This window comes from Colletotrichum jinshuiense, chromosome 1, assembly GCF_051148585.1.
Source record: "Colletotrichum jinshuiense chromosome 1, complete sequence".
NCBI lineage: Eukaryota > Fungi > Ascomycota > Sordariomycetes > Glomerellales > Glomerellaceae > Colletotrichum > Colletotrichum jinshuiense.
The window spans coordinates 462,958-483,676 of record NC_139302.1 but is presented as its reverse complement, the minus strand read 5'-3'; the positions used below and the strand labels follow the sequence as shown (position 1 = coordinate 483,676).

Genomic DNA, 20,719 nt, shown 5'->3' with positions numbered 1-20,719 from the left:
TGCTTGTATGGAGGGGTCTTTACACTGATACGCCAAAGAGTCCAGAATTGCGCCTGCCGTACAAGTGGCGGCCCGGACCAGGCACTTGAAATGTTTTGTCAAAGGTGCCAAGATGTCGCGAATGCGGGCAGTCAAGAGGCCGAAAAGCACTCCGAACAGGCATACAGCTCGTCATCGAGCCCTGTCATGGTCCACCACCCCGACTGGACATCGTTCGAGGATGCCGTCTCTGCAGGCTGCCATTTGTGCAACCTGATCCACGAGGGTCTGGTCACCGATGAGTTCCTAACTGATGTTGCCCCCAGACCAACACGGATCTACTGGCAAGCCCACACGTCCTCGTCTACGCCAAGAGCGTACCTAATCTTTTCACCATCAATGTATGGCCAACTACTTCTCCGATCCTGGATATGATTTGAACGGAAGAGTAGTATCCTAAACTAAACACTCTTTTCCAGAGCATGCAGAACGGGAGTCACGTTTTACCTGATAAGGGCTGAAGGTGAGAGCCGACTCCATCACCGTGCCTTCGTAATCAGACATGGCCATCTTCGATCAGTGGATAACATCCAGTAGACGACGAAAGCACCGCTCCGTTACAGGAACCTGAGTCCGCCGAAGAAAGGGCCCTAGCCTCGACAAGGATTTGGCTCGATGACTGCCTCGCGAACCACGCCGACTACTGTGGCAAGGGCACCGGCGGCTTCGTCCCGACGCGGCTGCTGGATGTCGGACGCGCTGGCGACAGCGACATTCGGCTCTGCACCTCGGTTCCTTCGCACGAGAAATACGCAACCCTCAGCCACTGCTGGGGCAAGTCGCAAATCCTGACGCTGCGCCTGGCCAACCTCGCCTCGTTCCGTTCCGGGATCCGCGTGGACTCGCTGCCAAAAACGTTTCGCGATGCCATAGTCTTCCTCAGGAGGCTTGGCTTGCGCTATCTCTGGATCGATTCTCTCTGTGAGTTGCCAGCCTGCGTTTTCCAGGTACTGTTACGCCATGCCCGAATTGCACTGATGGGTAAGTGGCAGGTATCATTCAAGACTCGGCCGACGACTGGCGGAAGGAGTCGGTTACTATGGCGGAGGTGTACCGCAATGGTGTCATCAACGTTGCAGCTACGGCCGCGTCGGGAGGGGACGACGGTCTCTACTTTCCTGTGGACGAGTTTCACTCGAAGCACCTCAAGGTCACATTCACCCGTGATATCATGAGCATCGGATCGACTGGCGGCAGCGATGGCACGAGCCCGCCTGTGGTACCCTCAGAGACGTACTATCTATTGAATGGCAAGGTCTGGCAGCACGGGGTTGACAAGGCACCGCTCAACACCCGCGGCTGGGTCCTGCAGGAGCGGCTATTCTCCCCTCGCATCGTCCACTTCTCGCGCCACCAGCTGTTCTGGCAGTGCGGCATGGACTACCGGATAGGCCAGTTTGCCCGCTCGAACATGCGCATGGAGGTCTTTGGCAAAGCCTACACCAACCGCGACCTCCGCGCCTTCGCCCAGGTGCTGTGGCGCATGAGGACCATGCCGAAGGAGCAGAAGGACTGGTTCGTGCTCGACGAGGCCTACCTGCCGTGGGAGGAGATTGTGACCACTTACACGGGCCAGCACCTCACCAAGGGCGAGGACAAGCTGATCGCCGTGCAAGCCTTGGCCGGGGCCATGGAGGCGGCGGTGGACGACCGCTACGTCGCGGGGCTGTGGGAGAGCCGGCTGGTCGAGGACCTGCTGTGGGCGTGTTCGCCGGCCAGCGAACAGGTGAAGTACTCGCGGCAGGAGGCGTGGCGCGCGCCGTCGTGGAGCTGGGCGTCCGTTGACGGCGCTTCGGTCAAGAAAGCCACGCTGGCCGGCCGGTACGTGGGGAGAAAGGCCTTCGAAGGGGAATCGCTCGTGGGCAAGATTGATCATTTTGTGGAGGGCTTCGACGGCGTCACGACGGGACAGCTGAAAAGCGCCCGGCTCCGGCTGGAAGGTCGCCCCTTGTCGAGCACGATTCCATGGGGGGCAGAGGGCGCGCTGAACGACGGGCACGTCAAAGGGATAGGCATGCGGGCCATCGACGCCAGGATCCGTTATCTCATCATCTGCCCGGACGAGTGGGACTGGAATGCCAATGACGAGGCCAATTACCAGGTTCCGTCGTGCACGGTTTTCCTCCCCATTGGCACCCACCCCGCTTATAGAGCGAACGGAACAGACCCCGCGCCGTGTATCGAGGGCTTGCTGCTGAAGGAGGTAGATAAACCTGCGACCCTTACATTCCGTCGCATCGGCTATTTCAAACTCGTAGCCGAGCCCGACTTGATAGAATCGTATCTGCAAGGGGAAGGGGGGCTACTGGTCAGACACAAGGAGGTTTCCGCTAGCGGTTTCTGTACGTTGAATCTATTGTGATTCTTGAGCAAATGTTGGATCCTATTTGAAACCCTGCTTTGGAACCACGCGACGCCCCCGTGTCCTTCTGTGATGACGAGGACAAACTTTGATCTCGATGGAGAGGCAATCTGAAGGCCTCCAACCCCTGAGACATTCCGGTCCCGGAAACGAGGAGACATGCCAGTCTTTAAAATGAAAAGAGAAGAGAAAAAGAAAAGAAAAAGACCCAGGCCGTAGCCTAACACCCCCAACGCCGCCCAAAAGCCAACCCGGGAAAAAAGAAGCGTCCCATAAGGCTCCTCAAGCGTACGGGGCCAGGGTCGCGTCCATCTTGCCCATTCGGCGCATCATGCCTCTGAGGGGGCCGACGTCGGCGCTAACGAGCGTGTTGACCCAGACCCTATCCTGCACCTCCTCGCTCTTGCACTCGATGCTGGCGGCACCCAGCAGGGTGGGCTTCATGTTGCCGTAGATGGTCTCGTACTGCTGCGGGCCAGTGACGAAGGTCTCGTGGAAGATGCCGATGTGCTTGTACTGGTTCTTGATGGTGTTGTACCAGTCCCAGCCCTTGCGGTGAATGGGGTTGTGGGCAAATTTGTGCAGGCCCTCGACGTCGCGGAAGTAGTAGACGGTCAGCAGGGTGTTGTTGCGCGGGTCGCTGGTGCCGGTCCAGTGGGACATGTGGTATACGCCGTACTCGGAAGCGCGCTGGTGCAGGTCGTTATTCATGTCTTTGAAGAACTGGCCCATCTCACGGCCGCCGGGCGAGAGAAGGCCGAGCGGGTGGTTGAAGCGGACGCCGAGGTGAAAGACGACAAGAGGCTTGGAGGCGGCGACGGCAGGGATGATGCCGGTGGCCGGGTCGGGGAACTGCGCGGTGGTGCGACCGGGGACGATGCCGCCGAGGTACGTATTCGACTTGTCGGAGCGGGACTTGGTGATGGTGGAGGCCATGGCCTTGAGAGCGAGAACCGATGCTGGCAGGATGGCATACTTGGAAGGCAGCGTGAGGAAGAGAACGCACTGCATCAGGGCGCCGAGAGAGAACAGGGTGGTAAGTGTGAAGCTATCTTTGACGAGGAGCTGGAAATAGGTGTGAGTACTGCAACCACATTCACAAGGAGCATCCATTCGCAGTCAGAGACTCACAGAAACGTGACTGTACGAGGGCATCCAGAGGGGGCGCACAGTCGGCTTAAGGATGCCGTAGAACTGATCGGCCACGTTATTCTGCGCAGCGTTATCCATCTTGGACTTCGAGATGTTGGTGAAAGCAGCGGCTGTCGTAAGGGAACACTAGAATGTGATGTAGTGGGATTTGTTGTTTGTTTCAATTGTCGGTATCGTCGTTGTTGTATTGACGAAGTTGTATTGGCAAGGTTTGTTGTTGCGAACAAGAAGAGGAAGGAAACCAATGCGGTCCTTCCCTTATATGACTTGGGCGGGTTTGATGCTGCAAAGAGATCGTTAGCTTTTCACACCGCTCTCTCTTAGCGAGTCTCTCAAAGGCTACAGCCTTCCGCTTACTGTTGTCAAAGTGGCCGTCTGCCGCCGCGAAGGGTCGTAAAGTCGTGGATTCGTCAAGCTGGCGACTCAAGACGTGGATCTTGTCTTCTTCAAAGGAAAGAAGGAAAAGGAAGCGAAAACGTGACGGAACTGTCAGGATATCAACCAGAATGGTCTCGCGTGGTTATCGCGTGGTTACTAAGTTTGATTGATATATGCAAGGAGGAAGCCGAAGACCAGAAAAAGGAAGGTGGAAGGCGCAAATTAAGCAATATTGGAAAGCTCAATGTCATCGGTTGCATGGACGAAGCTGTCCGGCGAGGGGCAGAAGCTATTGAAAAGAGCCGAAGCACCACTTTGTCACCGGACCGGACTTTGATGACTCGCACTCGCTTAGACGAGGGAATACAAGTGGAAAGATGCCGACGGATGACGGCCAAGAACGGCGGAGGACGGCGCCCGCGGGCGTTGATCAAGCCACCTGCGTCAACCTAAAAACGCTACCGGCAAGCGCCAATTTTGTGATTCAGGTGCGGCTGAATGGCCCATTCGTCTGAATAGCCCAGCCCAGCCCATTGACCTTTCTCCGCATCTTCTTTACCAAATTTATTTAGTCTTTCGGTCTCTCACTCATTTATGAAACACTAAAGCCCGGCCGAGAAGCCGGCTTTCTCACAAGGAATGAGGTCCATTCGCTTCTGTCCCACGATGACTGTGTTCTGAGAAGATGGTTTTTATTTCCCTACACAGTCGTTCAGATGCCAAGCAGCAAAACAGCGGCCCGGCTCGATTGGATCGTCATAATCCGGGTATTGTACAAATTACTCTCTATATTAGCCACAGAAAAGAAGTAACTAGATGTATCGAAGCTTTATCAGATACTAGCACTATGTTTGCAAGGAGACTATGTTGGCGATAGTTTGGCCCTGCGGCGCTGTCCTACCTATGAGAACAGCCAGCCTGAGCATGTGCTCTTGGTGGCTGAGGTGGGTGGTAGTCCGGTAAACTTACCTTCGAAGGTTTGGACATCAACAGCCTCCAAAAAGACTCCTTGATGAGTGGTGAGAGAATGCCCTAAAAACGTAGGTAAGTGGAAGTGTACATTTCGACGCCGATTTTGTAAATGGCTGAAATCTTACCCTCGTGAGTGTGAATAAGCCCATCACGAAGTTTCTGGTGTATCTCTGTTGATCTGAGAAAAAGAACTCCAGTAGAAAGTCATGTTGTTCTTTCTCTCATTTGTTCCCAAACCTACATAATCTTGCTTCATCAAAGCAATGTGCAAAAGGAAGGGCTTCCAGTACCCGAATCATCGTCACTAGCCAACACGGGTGCGATTGAGGTAGAAGAGTCGCAGCGTGACTGTTATACAAACGATTGTCATAATTATAGTTGCTACATGAGACTCAGTTATTCCAAAGCACGAAATCAAACAAAATTCAAGCCACAGCCCCCAACCGGCAGCTGGTCTCGGCGTGGCACAGGGTATCATGAAGCCCCCCAACTGACAGACTCCAGGACGCCGCGCTTCCGAGTAGCTATACAAGACATACAGAAAAGAGAGTGAGAAGGAAAATGGAACGGGGAAATGCCACCCGCCCCGTCGGATTCAAGCCGCCCTCGGCGACTTCAAGACGACTCGTTGTCGCCCTTTGTGGCATTGCCAATCTTGATTTGCTCCACGTCCTCCGCCTCGCCCTCGAGCACGTTCATGGCCCGCTTCTCCCGGTTGTGCAGCGTCATGATGACAATCACCAAGCCGAATTGAAGGATGTTGTTGGCCATGACCCAGTACCAGCCGAATTCGAACCTAGGTGCTTCTACAAGTGGGCATTAGCAGGGGTGTCTTTCTGATGGGGGGTTAAGATGAGCTTACTGGGTGTGGGGAATGTGACAATGTTCAGACCAGCCAGCAGGGCCTGTCCAACGGCATTCATCGACGAAACAACGATGGCGCGTTCTTCGGCAGAACGGAAGGTGACTTCAGATGCCCAAGACATAAATAGCGGGTTCAAGGCACCGCCAAGTCCGGCGACATAGAAAGCAAAGAACTTCAGTCCCTCGGGGATGTTCCACGCGGCCATGCATATCGCGCCAATGGTCATGAAACCGCAAATCCAGAGGGACGGCAGCCACCGCTTGCCCGTTGCGTCAGCCCAGTAGCATCCGACCAGTGCGGCAACAATTGATATGGCAGACTGGCCCGTGGGTAGGTTGTTGATCTGGCTGATGGAGAAGCGGTCGCTGTGCGCTTTGAGGTACAAATTGAAGGGCTGGCCGTTGGTGATCATGGCCTGATTGAACACGTAGTATAGGGCGACGAAGGCGTACCAGTGCCAGCCCTTGAAGACGTCGGTGATGGCCTTGCGGTCGAGCTTGATCTTGGGGCTTTCAGAGCCTCCCTCGGAGACACGGCGGCGGGCGAGTGCGATTTGGTCGGCGGTCAAGAGCCACGAGGGGTTCTTGGAGTCGGGGCGAGCGGGGAAGACAACGGCTCCGAGAATGGCGACAGGCAAGGTGATGCAGCCGCAGACAATAAACAGCCAGCGCCAGCCAGCCAGTCCGTTCACGCCGTTAAGGTTGGTGTAGCAGGCTGTTTGGAAGTAACCGGCAAACATCTAAATGCTGTTAGCCTAGGCGTCGGTGACAAACTGAGATGGGGAAAGCTAACCGTGCCCAGGGGTCCGGCAATGTAGAACAGACTCAGCCGACGAGAGATCTCAGTGCTCTTGTACCAGCATCCAATGCAGTAGATGACACCCGGGTACGCAACGCACTCAAAGACACCGCTGAAGAATCGGATGATGTAGATGTGCTTGATGTCTTTGGCATACGCAGTCAGGAGAGTCAGGATTCCCCAGAGAACCTCGAAGGCGGGGATCAGGACGTTGGGTCTGTCAAAGAAGTCTTAGTATTTGCACAGCATGCCGTGGTTTTGGGCCGGGGCTTCTTTTTTCTTTTGTGATTGACTTACCGCACACGGGTCAAGATGATGTTGGAAGGAATCATGGCGGCACAGTATCCAGCTTGGAAGACTCCGGTTGTGTACTGCAAGTCATTGCCCACCATGCCAATGTCCTCCTTCATCCCGCTGACATATGCATTTTGGAATGCTTGAAGATCGAGGAACTGTACGCGAACGCTGTTAGACAACCTGAACAGGCAACGGTCATTTTGTCTTGACGACCGTAGTCGGTACTTGCCTTTGTGAAAAACGTAAGGCAGCCAAAGGTCAAGATCATAAAGTCCAGCTTGCGGAGCAATGCCTTCTCCTCCGTCGAGGTGTTGCGCTCATACCAGCGCCACTTGTCGTACCACTTCTCATTGACGGTGGGCTCCTGGCGGATGCTGGCGGCCACGGTTGAACCTGCCATTGTGTCTCGGTCTCCGACGCTTTTCGTACGACAGAGAACTAGAAACCGAAACAGTTGAATAACTGAATTTGGTCAGTCTTAGTGTTGGCTGTTGTCGGGCTCCAACTGCGCTGGGGTGGAGCTGAGGGCTGCGTTGGACGGCAGACAAAGGCGGAGCAGAGGAATGAAGGCCTGCTGCGGTCGTGGAAACGAGCAGGAGTGAGGAGTGGTGGCGTGATTGCGTATTATACCCAGTGCACCCTCTCCTCCTGCTCCTCATGAAGCTGTCTTGGGTACTGGAACCGAAGTGACGTTGAGAGTCAGTCGTGCATCTGCAAGTCTAAACATGATGTTGCAGCGCACCAGAGATAGGCATGGCCGGATAATTGGCAGCACAACTCGCGTAGGCCGCAAGCACAGCTCAGGCTAGCCCTGCTCCACCATAGTCCACACAAGGGGATGGCTGTAGAGATACTAATCACTGTGTCTAGCTTCGAGATAAGAGGGGGATAGTGTTGAGTATGCAAGGATCAGACGAAGCTAAAAGGTGGAGCTCCATGTGTCAGTACCACGCCGTATCTCTGAATCCCCTCGACTCCCTAATTATCCCGTTCGCCTCCACCTGCGCCGTGGCCCACAGCATTTGCGGGGTACGGCATACGAAGGCGGAGATCTCGCCGCGGCCCCTGTTAGGTTTGGTGTCACTCACATTCGAGGTGTTGCAAATACAATGAAGACGGTTTGCCTTGGTTTACTTCCCTCATGTGACAGATTCTGGGGCCGTCCGTGTGGAGCGTTGTCCTCAATTTCCATTTACACCCAGATTAGTCCACGTCCGAAGTGCATCAGCACCACTACGAGATAGGAGGCTTGGCTGGAGACGCGTCGGGCAGCATCGCGGACGACGATTGTAAGTAGTAGTGAGACTACCAGGCAATATGCAGTCTTCTCAAGAGACCGGGCCAATCCATAAACGTATAGACTCACTTGTGATCTCCTTGCGGGTGCTCACAATTCGGTCGCACATGCAGTAAAACATTGACGTTCATATTTATCTTTACTGCATTTTTTATCACGGGGACCGCTTGAGCACGCGACCAAAATAATGTCATCCGAGCACAACAACGCAATTCCAAAGTTCAACCAGTGTCCGCCGACTAGTGAAAAGCTTGACTACGTCGATCTCATCAACCTCGATATCTCCGAATTTGACGACCCGGTCACCCGTTCTCGGCTCGCCAATTTCCTCCTGGAAGCCGTAACCACCCACGGGTTTCTCACAATTTCCAACCACGGTATTCCTGAGAGCCTTTACTCGAGTCAGGTCGATCTCGCCCACGCCGTTTTGACTCTACCGGCCGAGACAAAGCGCCTATACGAGGCGAAGCCCGAGCAAGATGCAAGAGCCTGCTACGTTGGTTTTAAGCACTCGGGGGCTCAGAGAAGCAAGGTCGGATTTCACCAAACTTTAGATCACTATAATATTCTGGCCAACGATCCCGACAATCACGAACACCCGGCCATTCTGCGTCCCCACCTTGACCAGATAAACGAAATCATGAATCACTTACGTCACAAGATATTGCGGAAGCTTTTGATTCTTGTATCAATAATACTCGAAGTTCCAGAAGAACGCATCCTGGCGACCCACGCCTCTGGCGCTGACACATCCTCGGAATACCTGCGCTACCTGCTCTATAATCCACGGCCGGCCGATGACACCGGACAATACCGAGACCTGTGGTTGGGTGGTCATACGGACTTGGGCTCCTTCACGTTCCTCTTCTCACAACCCATATCAGCGTTGCAAATACGAACGCTGGCAGGGGAGTGGAAGTGGGTGCGGTACTTGCCGGGGACCCTCGTCGTCAATGTCGGTGAGGCATTGGAGCTGCTAACGGGCGGGCTCTTCCGAGCAACGGTGCATAGAGTTGTCAGGCCCCCCAAAGATCAGGAACGGGCGAAGCGGCTTGGCATCATCTATTTTGCCAGGCCTAATGATGGCCAGAAGCTTGCGCCTATCGAGAGCCCCTTGCTCCGCAAACTCGGTATCGATCGCCCTTTGGATGAAAAGGTGTACACAATGTCTCAATATTTGTATGCAAGGAAAAATGGGTACAAGAGAATAGACTTTGATCAGGATAGGCCCAGAAAGGAAGGATATCATACGGACCCGTTACATGGGAAGCACATGAACTCACAATATTCCCACGGGCCTGTGGTCACAACCTGAGTTAGTCAATTCCTCTCGAAGTAGCTAATTCCGTGTATGGTTCTCAACTTTTACCTAGTTCGGCTCAAGGAGAGGTGTGTTCGTGACAGCGTTCCCTGCCCAAAAGTCCTCCACAATGATCCACAATCACCAACAAATGATCCATAGTATATATAGCGTCAGCCGATTCCACAGCATCACAACCCCATCATAGGTTAAACAGCGCCGATGGTTTAGTGGTAAAATTCTCCGTTGCCATCCAGCAGCGTCGGGGAGCCGGGGGTTCGATTCCCCCTCGGCGCATTTCTTTTGCTCGTGAGGCAAAATCGTGAATGTTTTGACAATTAAGACACTCAATCAACTAACTAAACATCTACCAAATACTACCTACCCATATTAGTAAACCGTTAAGTTACTTACATAAAGGTATCTAGACATGGAAACAAAGAGCGATTAGTGCTGGCAGGATAGGAAAACTCCATTGTCGTGAAAAGCATTTGAATTCTGCATCGTCCTTCGCTGTTATGTAAATAGCTACTTTTTCGAATCCCTCTCCTTGCACACGTCCGAGTAAAAGTCCAGCCCAGCCTCTAGTCGAACAGCCCCATACATTGAGCTGCTGTCCAACGGCCTCTCTGCCTCAAATTCTCTCGCTTTCTTCATGTGCCGTAACGCAGCCTCGCTGGTCTCCAACCTCGTGCCTGCGTCTTTGGCGCATGTAAGCGCATGGTTCAAGTCCTTCACTGCCAGCGCAACGTCAAACCCTGCCTTGCCATCAGGGGGCGGCGCGTATGCGCCACTGGTGATGCGCTTGCTATAGCTCTCGAGGACGGGACCAAACATGTCGGAGATCATGCTTTCCAGCACCGGGGATCCGAGGCCTGTCTTTTCGGCGAACACGTGCGCCTCTGAGAGAACCTCCATAAAGGAGACAACTACAATGTTGCCTGCAATCTTGAGAAGGGTTGATTTGGTAACGTCTGTTCCCATTGGGATTACGGAGCGTCCCATGACGCCGTTGAGGTATAGGGAGATCGCTGATGTCGCGGATTCGGGGCCGGCGGTAACGAAGATCAGTTTACCGGCTGCGGCCATCGCAGCGGCGCCAAAGACGGGGGCTATGAATAATCAGCTTGACTGCGATATTGAAATTCGTCCGAAATGTGAAATAATGCTTACCAGCTACGAACTGGCCCCCAGCTTCGGTGATCTGCTTGGAGACGGCCGCAGAGGTCTCGGGGTGAACGGTTGAGCAGTCGACATAAATCTTATTTGTGATGTCTCCCGACTTGATGATCTCGTTCGTGGTCTCTTGGAGGACGGCATCGTTGCTCACCTTGGTGCCAGTGTGAGATGGTGAACAGTCCGGATAATGGGCGAGAATTGACTTACACACGAGAATATGACGTTCGACCTGCTTGCGACTTCACCAACACTCTCAACGGGTATCGCGCCCAACTCCTTCAATGACTCGCCGCGCGACAATGTCCGGTTCGTGTAGACCAAGCTCGGCGCGCCGGAGGAAGAGAGGAATTTCTGGAGGTTCGTTGACATGCCAATGCCCATGGATCCCAATCCAATCCAACCGACCTGTGTTGCTGCCATTGTGAGTTAAGAAACTGTCGATGCCGATGAGTGTAATTCTGCTGGATTCTGAATTCGGTCACGACAGTGAGGGTGCTGGTCCAAGAGAAATTACCGTGACGTACGCAGTGCCCAGGAGATGTCACTCGTTGATAACTACTTGCTGGGCTGCCGATAGCGGCGTCCGAACCCCGAAGCGCCGGGTGACGCCTCCGAAGGGCCTGGTTGCCTGAGTCCCGGTCCCTGCAGATCTCGCAGACGGTTTTTGTGGGTGCCGTCTGCTACCCCAAAGTGTGCTCCACGTGGAGAAAGGGCCATTGATTTTGAGCTCCACGTCGATATGGCCGTAGGAAAAAGAAGGGTCGTGGAGTTAATCATGGTGTCATATGTTGCTTGCACGATAACAATGAGGAAGAATCCGGTGTACTGGCCGCGCTGCGACTCTTTAAATTTATTAACTGGACGCCGAGCTATCTTTGCATCCTTCTCGCCACTTCAAACTCCAACTGCTTGTCACCTTTTTTGTCGCACTCACATAATAGTCATCATTCATCATGAGCTTCGGAAAGCTGTACTGGTACCCCAAAGCGCCTCGCGCGACTCAATGTCTCTACGTTGCCGAGTACAACAAGTGAGCCGTCCAGTGCCCTAACATTTGTCCACTATAGGCGAATAGGTGCTGACCAAAGTTGTTGCCAGGCTCGACATTGAATACGTGGAGGCATGGCCGATCAAGGTCGATGCCAGCAAGGGAGGTGTTGGCGCAGACTATCTTTCAAAGTTCCCTCCCGGAAAGGTGCCAGCTCTTGAGCGTCCCGATGGCTTCACACTTTTCGAGTGCATTCCCGTTGCCATTTACCGTAAGTACATGCAACGGTTTTGGTGGCCTTGGTCCTTTTCTAATTTCAGCCTAGTCGCCAAGCAGAACCCCAACACCAAGCTTCTCGGCTCGACACTCGAGGAGGAGGCGACGATATTGAAGTGGGCGTCTTTCGCCAACAGCGAGCTTCTGCCCCCCATCATGGCGTGGATCAACCCCGTCATCGGCAAGGCACCTTCATCACCCGAGATTCTCGCCGCGGCAGAGAAGAACAGCGAGGGAATGGTCAGCGTGGTAGAGAAGGCGTTGACAGGAAAGAAGTTCCTCGTGGGCGACGAGCTGACGCTCGCCGATCTGTTCATGATTGCCGCCATTGCCAGAGGTTACCAGTTTGTAAGTCCTCCAGCTCCCCCACCACAGCACTGTGCAGCGAGAGTAGCGCCCGGGAAACTCAGAGTCTTTTGTCCCGATGTCGGTCATGCCAATTCCATTGCTAACTGCATGGTGTCTATAGGTCTTCGCTAAGAAGTGGACGGAAACGCACCCCGCCATTCACGACTGGTACTGGCGAATCAAGAGCGACGACATCTGGAAGAAGATTGACGGCGAACCCTACGTGCTGGACGAGGTGGGCGGAAAGCCAATCTGAAAGCAGACAGCAAGAAAGCTTGACAAACTTTAGAGAGTCAGGATCCCGGCAATCAATGCAATATCCAGGGGGCAGCTGAGACTGGGAGGGCCCGGAGCTGGTGCGGGGAGTTCTCCGCCCGATAATAGCGGGGCCGGTTATCGGTGCCCGAAATCATCAATCGCAGGGCCCCCATTGGCTAGATTACACGGGAAGAAGCGAGTTTTGCTTATGTAGTCATTTTGTCCACCTTCGAGCTTATCACGTGGGTGGACAAGCCTTGCCTAGTCGGGTTAATGAATTCTTATCTGCTTATCGATGCCCGAGATAACCCCCCGGCATGCCCCTCCGGAGGTACTCCGAGATGGGATGAGACCCCTCGGCCCGGTGCTTCCCCCCCAGACTTGACCAAGAACCCATGGCGATGCACACGACTTTGTTCTTCAACAACCAACCCACAGCTTCATTTCTGTTCCAAAATGGACGAAAGCCTACCACGTCCTTTCAAATGTGTGACTTGTAAGAAGGGCTTCACGCGCCAGGTAGGTCCTCATCTTGCAGCAAGACAGCGCCTGGCTACTCCTCGACTGGGAGCATTTCTGCTTGCGTCGGCTAACAAGAGCGCCACGCCCTTTACAGGAGAATTTGAAGCGCCATGTGAATACTCGTGAGTTTTGATAGCTTTCATCTGAAGAGTATATCCTGTTGACACGCGCCTGCTAAGACCACAGGGGCAGAAACGCTCCCTGCTTTCCGTGTAACCAATGCAGTGCCCGATTCGCTCGAAGGTCAGTCAATACTCACGTCCAAGATGCATGGTTTCCCTCCTTTTTCGGCGTATATTTTTCTACACGTTGCCTTGGACAGAGAGATATTGACACAATAGCAGCGATTTAAGGAAACGACACGTCGAAAACTGCCATATTTCAGCATCCCCGCCGAAAACGGCTCAACCCCCTCCCTCCGTGACCCCAAATGCCGGCGATTCGCCCAGCACTGCGGCGTGGATGGACGTGCTGTTGACTCATCCTCCACCACCGCAGGGTAATGTCATAGAGCCGATGCAGCAGCTCAACCAGAGCTACGAGCATGCATCTCCAGCGTGAGTCTTACGTTGCAATGAAGGCAGTCTTGAAATCCTAGCCACTAATGTGACGCCGGCAGCATATCCAATGAAATCCGTTGTGTCGAGAGCTTCTTCGACGGATTCCACCGAAACTTCCCCATTCTCCACGAGGCGTCATTTCACATCGTTTCAACGCAAGTTCCCCTTCTGAATGTCATCACTTGCATAGGAAGTCTGTATTGCGAGTCGACCTTTGACGAAGCCGCTCGCAAAGCAGTTTTCGAGTCAACATTATCGGCACTCCAACAATATGTCAGTACCAATGACCGTATTTCCTTCTGAGAATGACTCGCTAACATGTATTCGTAGGTTGAGCAAAACCGTTCGCGATACCAAGAAACTTGGGTTCTCCAAACTTTCCTCCTTCTCGAATTCCTCGGTATATATGGCGGTAACGATACCAGCTTTCTCAAAGCTCAGCGAATCCACCGCGACCTCATCGACGCGATACGACTGCTTCAAATGTCCCAGGACAGCTCGTTAGAGTCCCTTTCGATGAATTCGGGTGAAGACAGTGGTTATGGCGAAGAAGGCGACGAGGACGATGCTCAAGAGCCCGTAAGCGCCGAGGCTCTTAACGAGCAGTGGCATGATTTTATCAAAAAAGAGTCCCGGAAACGCTGCGTCTATATGCTTTACCTCCTTGACTCCCAGCTCGCTATACTCTGCAACCTGCGGCCTATGCTTTCCTCTCTCGAGATTAAATACGACCTCCCATGTTGCGAAGACATATGGCTGGCCCGCTCTGATAGGGACTGGTATGAACGGCGTCGGCAACGGTTCAAGTCCTTCGACGAACCCGACGACAACGCATACGCGCACGAGACACCTCCTTCGCAGGGGTTCTTCTACGAAGCTTCGCAGACACTTCTACACGCCAACCGGAACGATGACAAAGATGCCGGCAGTGGAAAGCGTCAGCCCAAGAAACTGCGACTGCTTTGGGCTTCACCTTTCGCAGCCGTCATCCTTGTCACACAACTGCAGATGATGGCCCGCGAGCTTACACACGCCAGCTGCCTGCTCGAACGGCCAAAGTCTCAGCGTCGAGCGCTGTCTATTCTAACAGACAAACAGCATGCGCAAATATCACAGGCTTTGAAGGGTATCGCCGAGTTAGTGCCGCGAAATCAGAAGCCAGTCTTCAGTTTCTTTGATTTTGGTCGATTGGACGTGATACCTGACAGTACGGACCAAACACCACTATGGCATACGTTCTGGATACTGTGGTACTACACATCCATTACACTCTCGCATCCTGATTCTTTGCTCGTTAGCGGAGTTGTAGAATCGAATCTACCCCTCGCAATTGCTAGTGAGTGCCCTCAAACCATACCTAATAGGCAGGACACACCCCTAACATGCTCTAGCCGCTGGCCACCTCGCAACTCCACGCTCCAAGGATAAGCGAGACATATACGAAGATCGAGATGTCTTCCGAATTGTAAGAGTCTTATCTTTTCATAGCAGCCCCATCCTATTGAAATACTCGCTAACAAACGCTTGACTTTAGCTCAACGACCTCGAAATGGCCCTCGACCTCTTAAATCCGATCAAATCCACTGCGCCGCCGTCTCTGGAGAACCCTTTCATCACTCTCCTCGGGTTCAAGATCTGCCTAGTTGGCTGGCGGCTCGTACGTCTCACAATGCCTGCTGCCCAACGGAGTAGTGGCAGCATTCATAACGGGTCTGGAGAGATGGGAATGAGTATGGGCATGGGCATGGGCTTGGGAAGTAGTACCAACGGCCGCTCCAACCCCAGCCGCTTCGTCCTAGACGCAATCATGGCTTGTGTCGTGAACGTCGAAGATGACGACGTACAGAACGCTGCTGCTACCTTGGCTATGTTGGACGACAGGCCCGTTGATCTCGCGCGTAGTGAAATCCGCTTCTTGGAGTGGATTGTTGCCAACTTCAATAAAAGGACGACATGGCCTGTCGGAAAGTGGGTGGCAACGGTTATGGAAGAGAGTTTGGCCAAGGCGAGGGAAGCGTACACTGCCCCGATGAATGAATGATAAGCAAGGTATATTCTAGCCGCTCTGTTCAATCTTCAGCGTGTCCTGGGCCGATCAAATTTCAATCGTTACAAACGCTGTATTATTTGTACTTAATATGATGAACGTTTAAGAATAATGATTACTACATCTATGTTGTTAAAATCAACCATCCTGCCGATGGTCGTATGAAACTTCTGGACTTCAAACTAACATTTGCTGCAGTCAGAAATGCCCTTTAACCACCAAATTGGCCTGTATTTGTATCACCCCTATCAAACTAAAAGTACTTAAATCATTGGCTTTGTATAGTTGTTGTTGCTGGTACTTGAATTACATAGAACAACGCAGGACCTGAGGTGTTCTAGTCTTTAAATAAAAAGGTCCATAAAAAAACTCGAGAGAATGATTGGATCCAACGGTGATTAGTAAGGGGTTTTCTTGATTTGGTACTGCTTCGATTTTCAAATCTCGCGGTTGACCATGAATTTTATCTTTGGTTCCCTCAATAACTGGATCAGAGCTAAGATTTGAAAAACTAATATTGATTGAAATCGACCATAGGCCAGCCCAAGTACTAACTACAAGAAATAGTTCGGGTAATAGCCCGACTATCTAAATTTTCATTCCAAGATTTATGCAGTCCCGCTGCTGACGGCAGGAAGACTGTATTGAAGACGTGGCACATTATCAAACTTTCCAAGGCTCTTGTGGCCCTCAGGGTCGGTGTATTCGCCGTCAAAGGGGTCCTGGTGCTTGCCCTCCTCACGGGGGCGGTCGATATCGAAGTCATAGCGCTTCCATCCGTGTTTTCTCGCGTCTAGGTAATCAGCCATGCAGAAGACACGCTCGTCAATGGGCTTGTCGGTTCCCATTCGCTGCAAGAGGGGAGAGTTTTCGATGGGAACGAGCTCGCGCTCATCGGCGGGGCGGGAGAAGTAAATGACTCCGATGCGGCGGAGGTGGCGCTGGTCTTCGGGAGGCTCTTTACACACATGTCAGCCGCTGCTGTTTCATAATGCTACTAAAGGGGGAGGGACTTACGAATGACTCTGTGGATCGTAGCCTTGAAGAGACCGCCAGTGAGGCGCTCAAGAGCCTCGCCAAAGTTGACGACAATGCCGTGGGGCTGGTGCTTAACATGTCTGTAACGACCCGTATGGTGGCAAAGAACTTGCAAGGCCGCGATGGGCTGGGAAAAGAGGAAGGTCCAGGTACCCCTGAATCCAAATGTTAGCATTATCGCTCATGACGAAGGCTAGTGTGTGGCTGAACGAACCAGTCAGTGTGGCCAGCGAGGAAGATATCACGGTATTTTTCGCTCTCCTCTTTTGATCGGGGCTCGCACATCATCTATATCTTGTGTAAGCCTCAACAAAATCACAAAATGCTAGGGAAATGCATAAAACTTACATATCTAAGATATTCCGTTTTAGAGCCACCAGGAGCGTGTGTTGAGAGGACTGATTCATCGGGGACTTCGAGGATCATGGCGACCAGCTTCAGCAGCTTAACCAGGATGTTTGTACGGATATAGCTCATCACTTCGTGGGTCTCATCCATAAAGGGACGGATAATCTCAGGGTGGGGACGGTTCTTGGGATCATGAACCAGCATGTTGTAGTGATCCAGCGCCTTGGGAAAGCCACCCTTGTGTCCAAGCGGTCCTGCAGGCTTGTATCCTGCGTAGAGGCCGCGAGCATCCTCTTCGGGAGTCACTAATGCAACTATCAGTATGGTGCTTAACCCAAAGTAGGAATGCGCGACTAACCTTCATAGGGAGCCTTCTCGTCCGGCTTGAGAGTCATGGCTGCGTTGGCAATGCGCATCTGGCGCTCGTACGTCTCGTTGGAAATTCCATGGTTGGTGAGGGTCAAGAAGCCGTAGCCAGTGGCAGCCTCGAAGAGATCCTTAGCGAGCTGCTTGCGACCTTCAGGGTCATCGAACTTGGAGAGGTCAATGTTGACGAGGTCAACATAGTCCACTGAGGTGGGTCAGCTAACCATCAGCGACATCTTTGGGCAAGAGGTGACTTACGGTTTTCCTGTGTTGGAGGGGGCGGCGTGTAAGGCGGGAGCAGATTGATGTCGGCGACCATCTTGGGCAATTGCGGTATCTCCGTATTGAACAGTGGTTAGATATGTGACACTTGAGAAGCGGTCCTAATCTTGATTGCTTTGTAACTGCTTGATTGCGTGCTTGTTCGTGCTCTGATTCAACTCGACTCCGTCGATTATTATATGGATGAGACTCGTTCCCTTCTTCCATCGACACTCATGGATTGACAAAGAGGTGCACAAGGAAGTACTGTCTGGAGTGAGAATGGACTATGTGGTACGATGCTCCACGGAGCGTCCACAAGGGGTCCTCCATGCCCTCGTTGCTCCATGGGGACGTGGAGCTGGTGGCGGCTTTCCCATGACAAGCACCTCGGCAATCAGAGACGAGTAATACAGAATGCCCCAAAGAGTGCAGATCAATCGCAGAAGCTCCGCAATGCGAGGGGTGGAGGGCATGTGGACGTGGAGCTCCTCCCGCTCAGCGCGGGGAAGAGGAGCTCCACCCAGGGGTAAGCTGAACCAAGAGGACGGTGCTTCACACGATTCATTGCTCAGGAAGATTAGAGATAGGCGCAATACCTTTTATTTGGCGGACTAGTAATCTCGTCTGGTTCGGGCTTTGTTTTGGTTGAAAAGTAAAACACCCGACTCTGTCATTGGTTGCAGCCAAAACGGCGCATTTAACCAGTAAAACCGCCATCTTGCTACAAGTTTGATAAAAGCGTATCGTGGTATCCAGATTTGTCAAACCTGGATGTTTCTGACACCATGGAATTGAAGCCAATTTAGCGGATTGGCTACTGAACCCGGGAGTTGCAAACAATATCGTTGTTGTCTTATCCGAATCCCTCCATTATTATTCCACTAGTTAAACTGCTCATCATTTCATTTCCACCAAAGTCACTTTGTTCAACAATCAAGCCTGCTTCAAAATCAGGTGATACCGCCAACCTGCACAGCAGATCACAAAACTATGTCCCGAGTAGTTTAATATTTACCCTCCAATGGTGTTTAATTACTGCCATCATCATAAATTTTCTTTCACGGTCCGTATTTGCTTCTAGGTCGGCTTGGCTATGTTAATGAATTGCTTGCTCCGAAGGAAAAGCAAACTGCCATCAACCTGACATTAATATTATCTTTTCCTCTAGTATCTGCTACAGATCTGATTCTATACAGGCAACAGATGTTGTCCCTGGCGGGAGTTATGTAGTCCGATGCCTTGGAGAGAACGACACAATCTGTGGTGGAACTGCTGTAGATATAACCAGGCTTCGGCAACGATACATCTGGTCTAAATGAGCTGCTCTTTTGAATACCATACTAACAATCTACAGGCTTCTTATCTATCTGCCAGGTAATACTATTAGCAACCCTCCTACCACTATTGGAAGTGGCGTGGTTGCTGTTTGTGAACCTGGCATCACTATCGCCACAACAGTGTCTACGACTCTTCCCAAGCCATCCGATATTACAGCGAACGGCATGTTTACGCAGCCGACCAACGTTCCTAGCCAGGGAGTATTGACGACTGTCGCTTTTTGTCGTATATAGTGACTTGTATAACCGCTAACCCTGTAAATCCTATGGCTTTTATGACACTTGGGCTCTGTCCTACCTTACAGGTTGCGGACTGCGACTGCGCGACAAAAATGTTCCCCAAAGTCTGTCTAGTCACAATCGTAGTTAACTGCAATAGGTGCGGATATAATGGACTGGACACTGTTGCGCTCACTGTCTCCGCGGCCCATGTATCCTCGGGGGCCTTAAACTCAATTGTCGCCAGAGTTGGAGGACGATGTTACCATTTTCGAACAAGAGCCTGGTCTCAAACTTATATCAAGTTCATATGACCCAGGAATATCAAGTTATTGAAACAGAGAAACATTGTTTTGCCATTTCAACTCATCAGGACAACATTCATTCAAGCTATTCTTGAATTCAAGTTTAAATTACTGTAAAAAGTATACAATAACTGTTCACCATGTCGTTTGCAACAAGGCTGCCGAGAATGACACTCCTGAGATTCATATTACTTATGTTATTCACATCAGACTCGTCGTGAGAGGTGACACAAGGGGTATTGGAGGAAGATGTGAGGTTTGCGCTCGCGAAGACTTTTACGAAAACGTAGGGGTGTCTTTGGCATGGCCACAGGAAATCTTTGGAGGTGTCTTCCTTGCAATTCTGGTAGTGCTTCGTACTCTTCGGCTTACCTATCTCACATATAACACCGGATACACGACGTCGATCGACAACTCAAGGAGGAGGGTTCCCTACGGATCAACATATCAAAAACTCACTGCCCTAGAGGAGCCTTCGCCTCCTCTGTATATTCACACCATAGACGCAGTATGATTTGCTCCGATCTTATGATAATGAGCATTTGGATGACCACCAACGCCATGGCATGCCACATCCTGTGCATATTTGCCAGCTTGGATTTTACGACCTCTCAACTACCTTGTTTGAGACTGGTTTATACGGATGGGATTGCCTGTGCCGTCTTTGTTGTCTTTGAAGCCTTGGTCGAGGCAAGAAACTGTTGTGGAAGATGTTGTCCAAGTTGGGCCATCTCTGCGTTTCCATCCATTACTGTATGCGAATAGATCGTACCGAATACAGGGCCTCAGTCTTTTTCACGTTAGCTTCTATATTTGATTCTATCCACTCATATCGGGCAAATTAGCCAGTGCCCTACGATGCGTTCCCATTGTGACCATATACATTGCTCGAGTATGACAGAGACTAAAGCAAGGGGCCCTAGGGTGCTCAGAGATCATAGCGTAAATAACCAACTTTCCAATCGCAGAGCTCGTTCTGTGAAAGAGGAGGAGGTTGTTCGAACAGAACTGTTTCATAAACACCCTCGGATTTAGGAAGCGCTTCAGTTGAGTTCCGAAAACAGTTTCGCTGAAGAAAATGGCTGAGAAGGTAAATATCAAGCCTATTAAAGCCGCCTAACGGAATCCTATTGGGTATATGTGCCATTTACCAAGACCTTGTAACTTCTAGAGCATATGGATATATCGCTTCGACCAGAACAGC

At 51.9% G+C, this 20,719-nt stretch overlaps 8 protein-coding genes across 8 annotated transcripts; 4 read left to right on the top strand and 4 right to left on the bottom strand.

Annotated features, from left to right (window-relative positions):
- Window positions 1-90: 90 nt before the first annotated feature.
- EsH8_I_000123 (HET domain-containing protein) lies at window positions 91-2,401 on the top strand (the record flags this gene model as incomplete). Its single annotated transcript, XM_083267536.1, has 4 exons — window positions 91-380; window positions 459-502; window positions 577-960; window positions 1,032-2,401. The coding sequence occupies 4 exons, from the start codon at window positions 91-93 to the stop codon at window positions 2,399-2,401; spliced, it is 2,088 nt and encodes a 695-aa protein (XP_083117974.1).
- A 282-nt stretch (window positions 2,402-2,683) lies between these two features.
- Window positions 2,684-3,631, bottom strand: EsH8_I_000122 (DUF4188 domain-containing protein; the record flags this gene model as incomplete). The annotated part of the gene is made up of 2 exons (XM_083267535.1): window positions 2,684-3,466; window positions 3,533-3,631. 2 exons carry the CDS (start codon window positions 3,629-3,631, stop codon window positions 2,684-2,686), a joined length of 882 nt encoding a protein of 293 aa, XP_083117973.1.
- Window positions 3,632-5,518: 1,887 nt separating this feature from the next.
- EsH8_I_000121 (uncharacterized protein) lies at window positions 5,519-7,263 on the bottom strand (the record flags this gene model as incomplete). The annotated part of the gene is made up of 5 exons (XM_083267534.1): window positions 5,519-5,709; window positions 5,766-6,507; window positions 6,561-6,783; window positions 6,864-7,018; window positions 7,093-7,263. The coding sequence occupies 5 exons, from the start codon at window positions 7,261-7,263 to the stop codon at window positions 5,519-5,521; spliced, it is 1,482 nt and encodes a 493-aa protein (XP_083117972.1).
- A 1,084-nt stretch (window positions 7,264-8,347) lies between these two features.
- On the top strand, window positions 8,348-9,475 carry EsH8_I_000120 (uncharacterized protein; the record flags this gene model as incomplete). The annotated part of the gene is made up of 1 exon (XM_083267533.1): window positions 8,348-9,475. One exon carries the CDS (start codon window positions 8,348-8,350, stop codon window positions 9,473-9,475), a length of 1,128 nt encoding a protein of 375 aa, XP_083117971.1.
- Window positions 9,476-9,988: 513 nt separating this feature from the next.
- EsH8_I_000119 (NAD(P)-dependent oxidoreductase) lies at window positions 9,989-11,059 on the bottom strand (the record flags this gene model as incomplete). The annotated part of the gene is made up of 3 exons (XM_083267532.1): window positions 9,989-10,572; window positions 10,634-10,790; window positions 10,847-11,059. 3 exons carry the CDS (start codon window positions 11,057-11,059, stop codon window positions 9,989-9,991), a joined length of 954 nt encoding a protein of 317 aa, XP_083117970.1.
- A 533-nt stretch (window positions 11,060-11,592) lies between these two features.
- Window positions 11,593-12,507, top strand: EsH8_I_000118 (glutathione S-transferase family protein; the record flags this gene model as incomplete). Its single annotated transcript, XM_083267531.1, has 4 exons — window positions 11,593-11,669; window positions 11,738-11,898; window positions 11,953-12,251; window positions 12,373-12,507. 4 exons carry the CDS (start codon window positions 11,593-11,595, stop codon window positions 12,505-12,507), a joined length of 672 nt encoding a protein of 223 aa, XP_083117969.1.
- Window positions 12,508-12,782: 275 nt separating this feature from the next.
- On the top strand, window positions 12,783-15,632 carry EsH8_I_000117 (C2H2 finger domain transcription factor; the record flags this gene model as incomplete). Its single annotated transcript, XM_083267530.1, has 8 exons — window positions 12,783-13,028; window positions 13,126-13,153; window positions 13,211-13,274; window positions 13,376-13,588; window positions 13,651-13,864; window positions 13,922-14,927; window positions 14,983-15,056; window positions 15,126-15,632. The coding sequence occupies 8 exons, from the start codon at window positions 12,783-12,785 to the stop codon at window positions 15,630-15,632; spliced, it is 2,352 nt and encodes a 783-aa protein (XP_083117968.1).
- A 614-nt stretch (window positions 15,633-16,246) lies between these two features.
- EsH8_I_000116 (uncharacterized protein) lies at window positions 16,247-17,709 on the bottom strand (the record flags this gene model as incomplete). The annotated part of the gene is made up of 6 exons (XM_083267529.1): window positions 16,247-16,596; window positions 16,656-16,831; window positions 16,891-16,964; window positions 17,025-17,329; window positions 17,383-17,595; window positions 17,649-17,709. The coding sequence occupies 6 exons, from the start codon at window positions 17,707-17,709 to the stop codon at window positions 16,247-16,249; spliced, it is 1,179 nt and encodes a 392-aa protein (XP_083117967.1).
- Window positions 17,710-20,719: the final 3,010 nt, after the last annotated feature.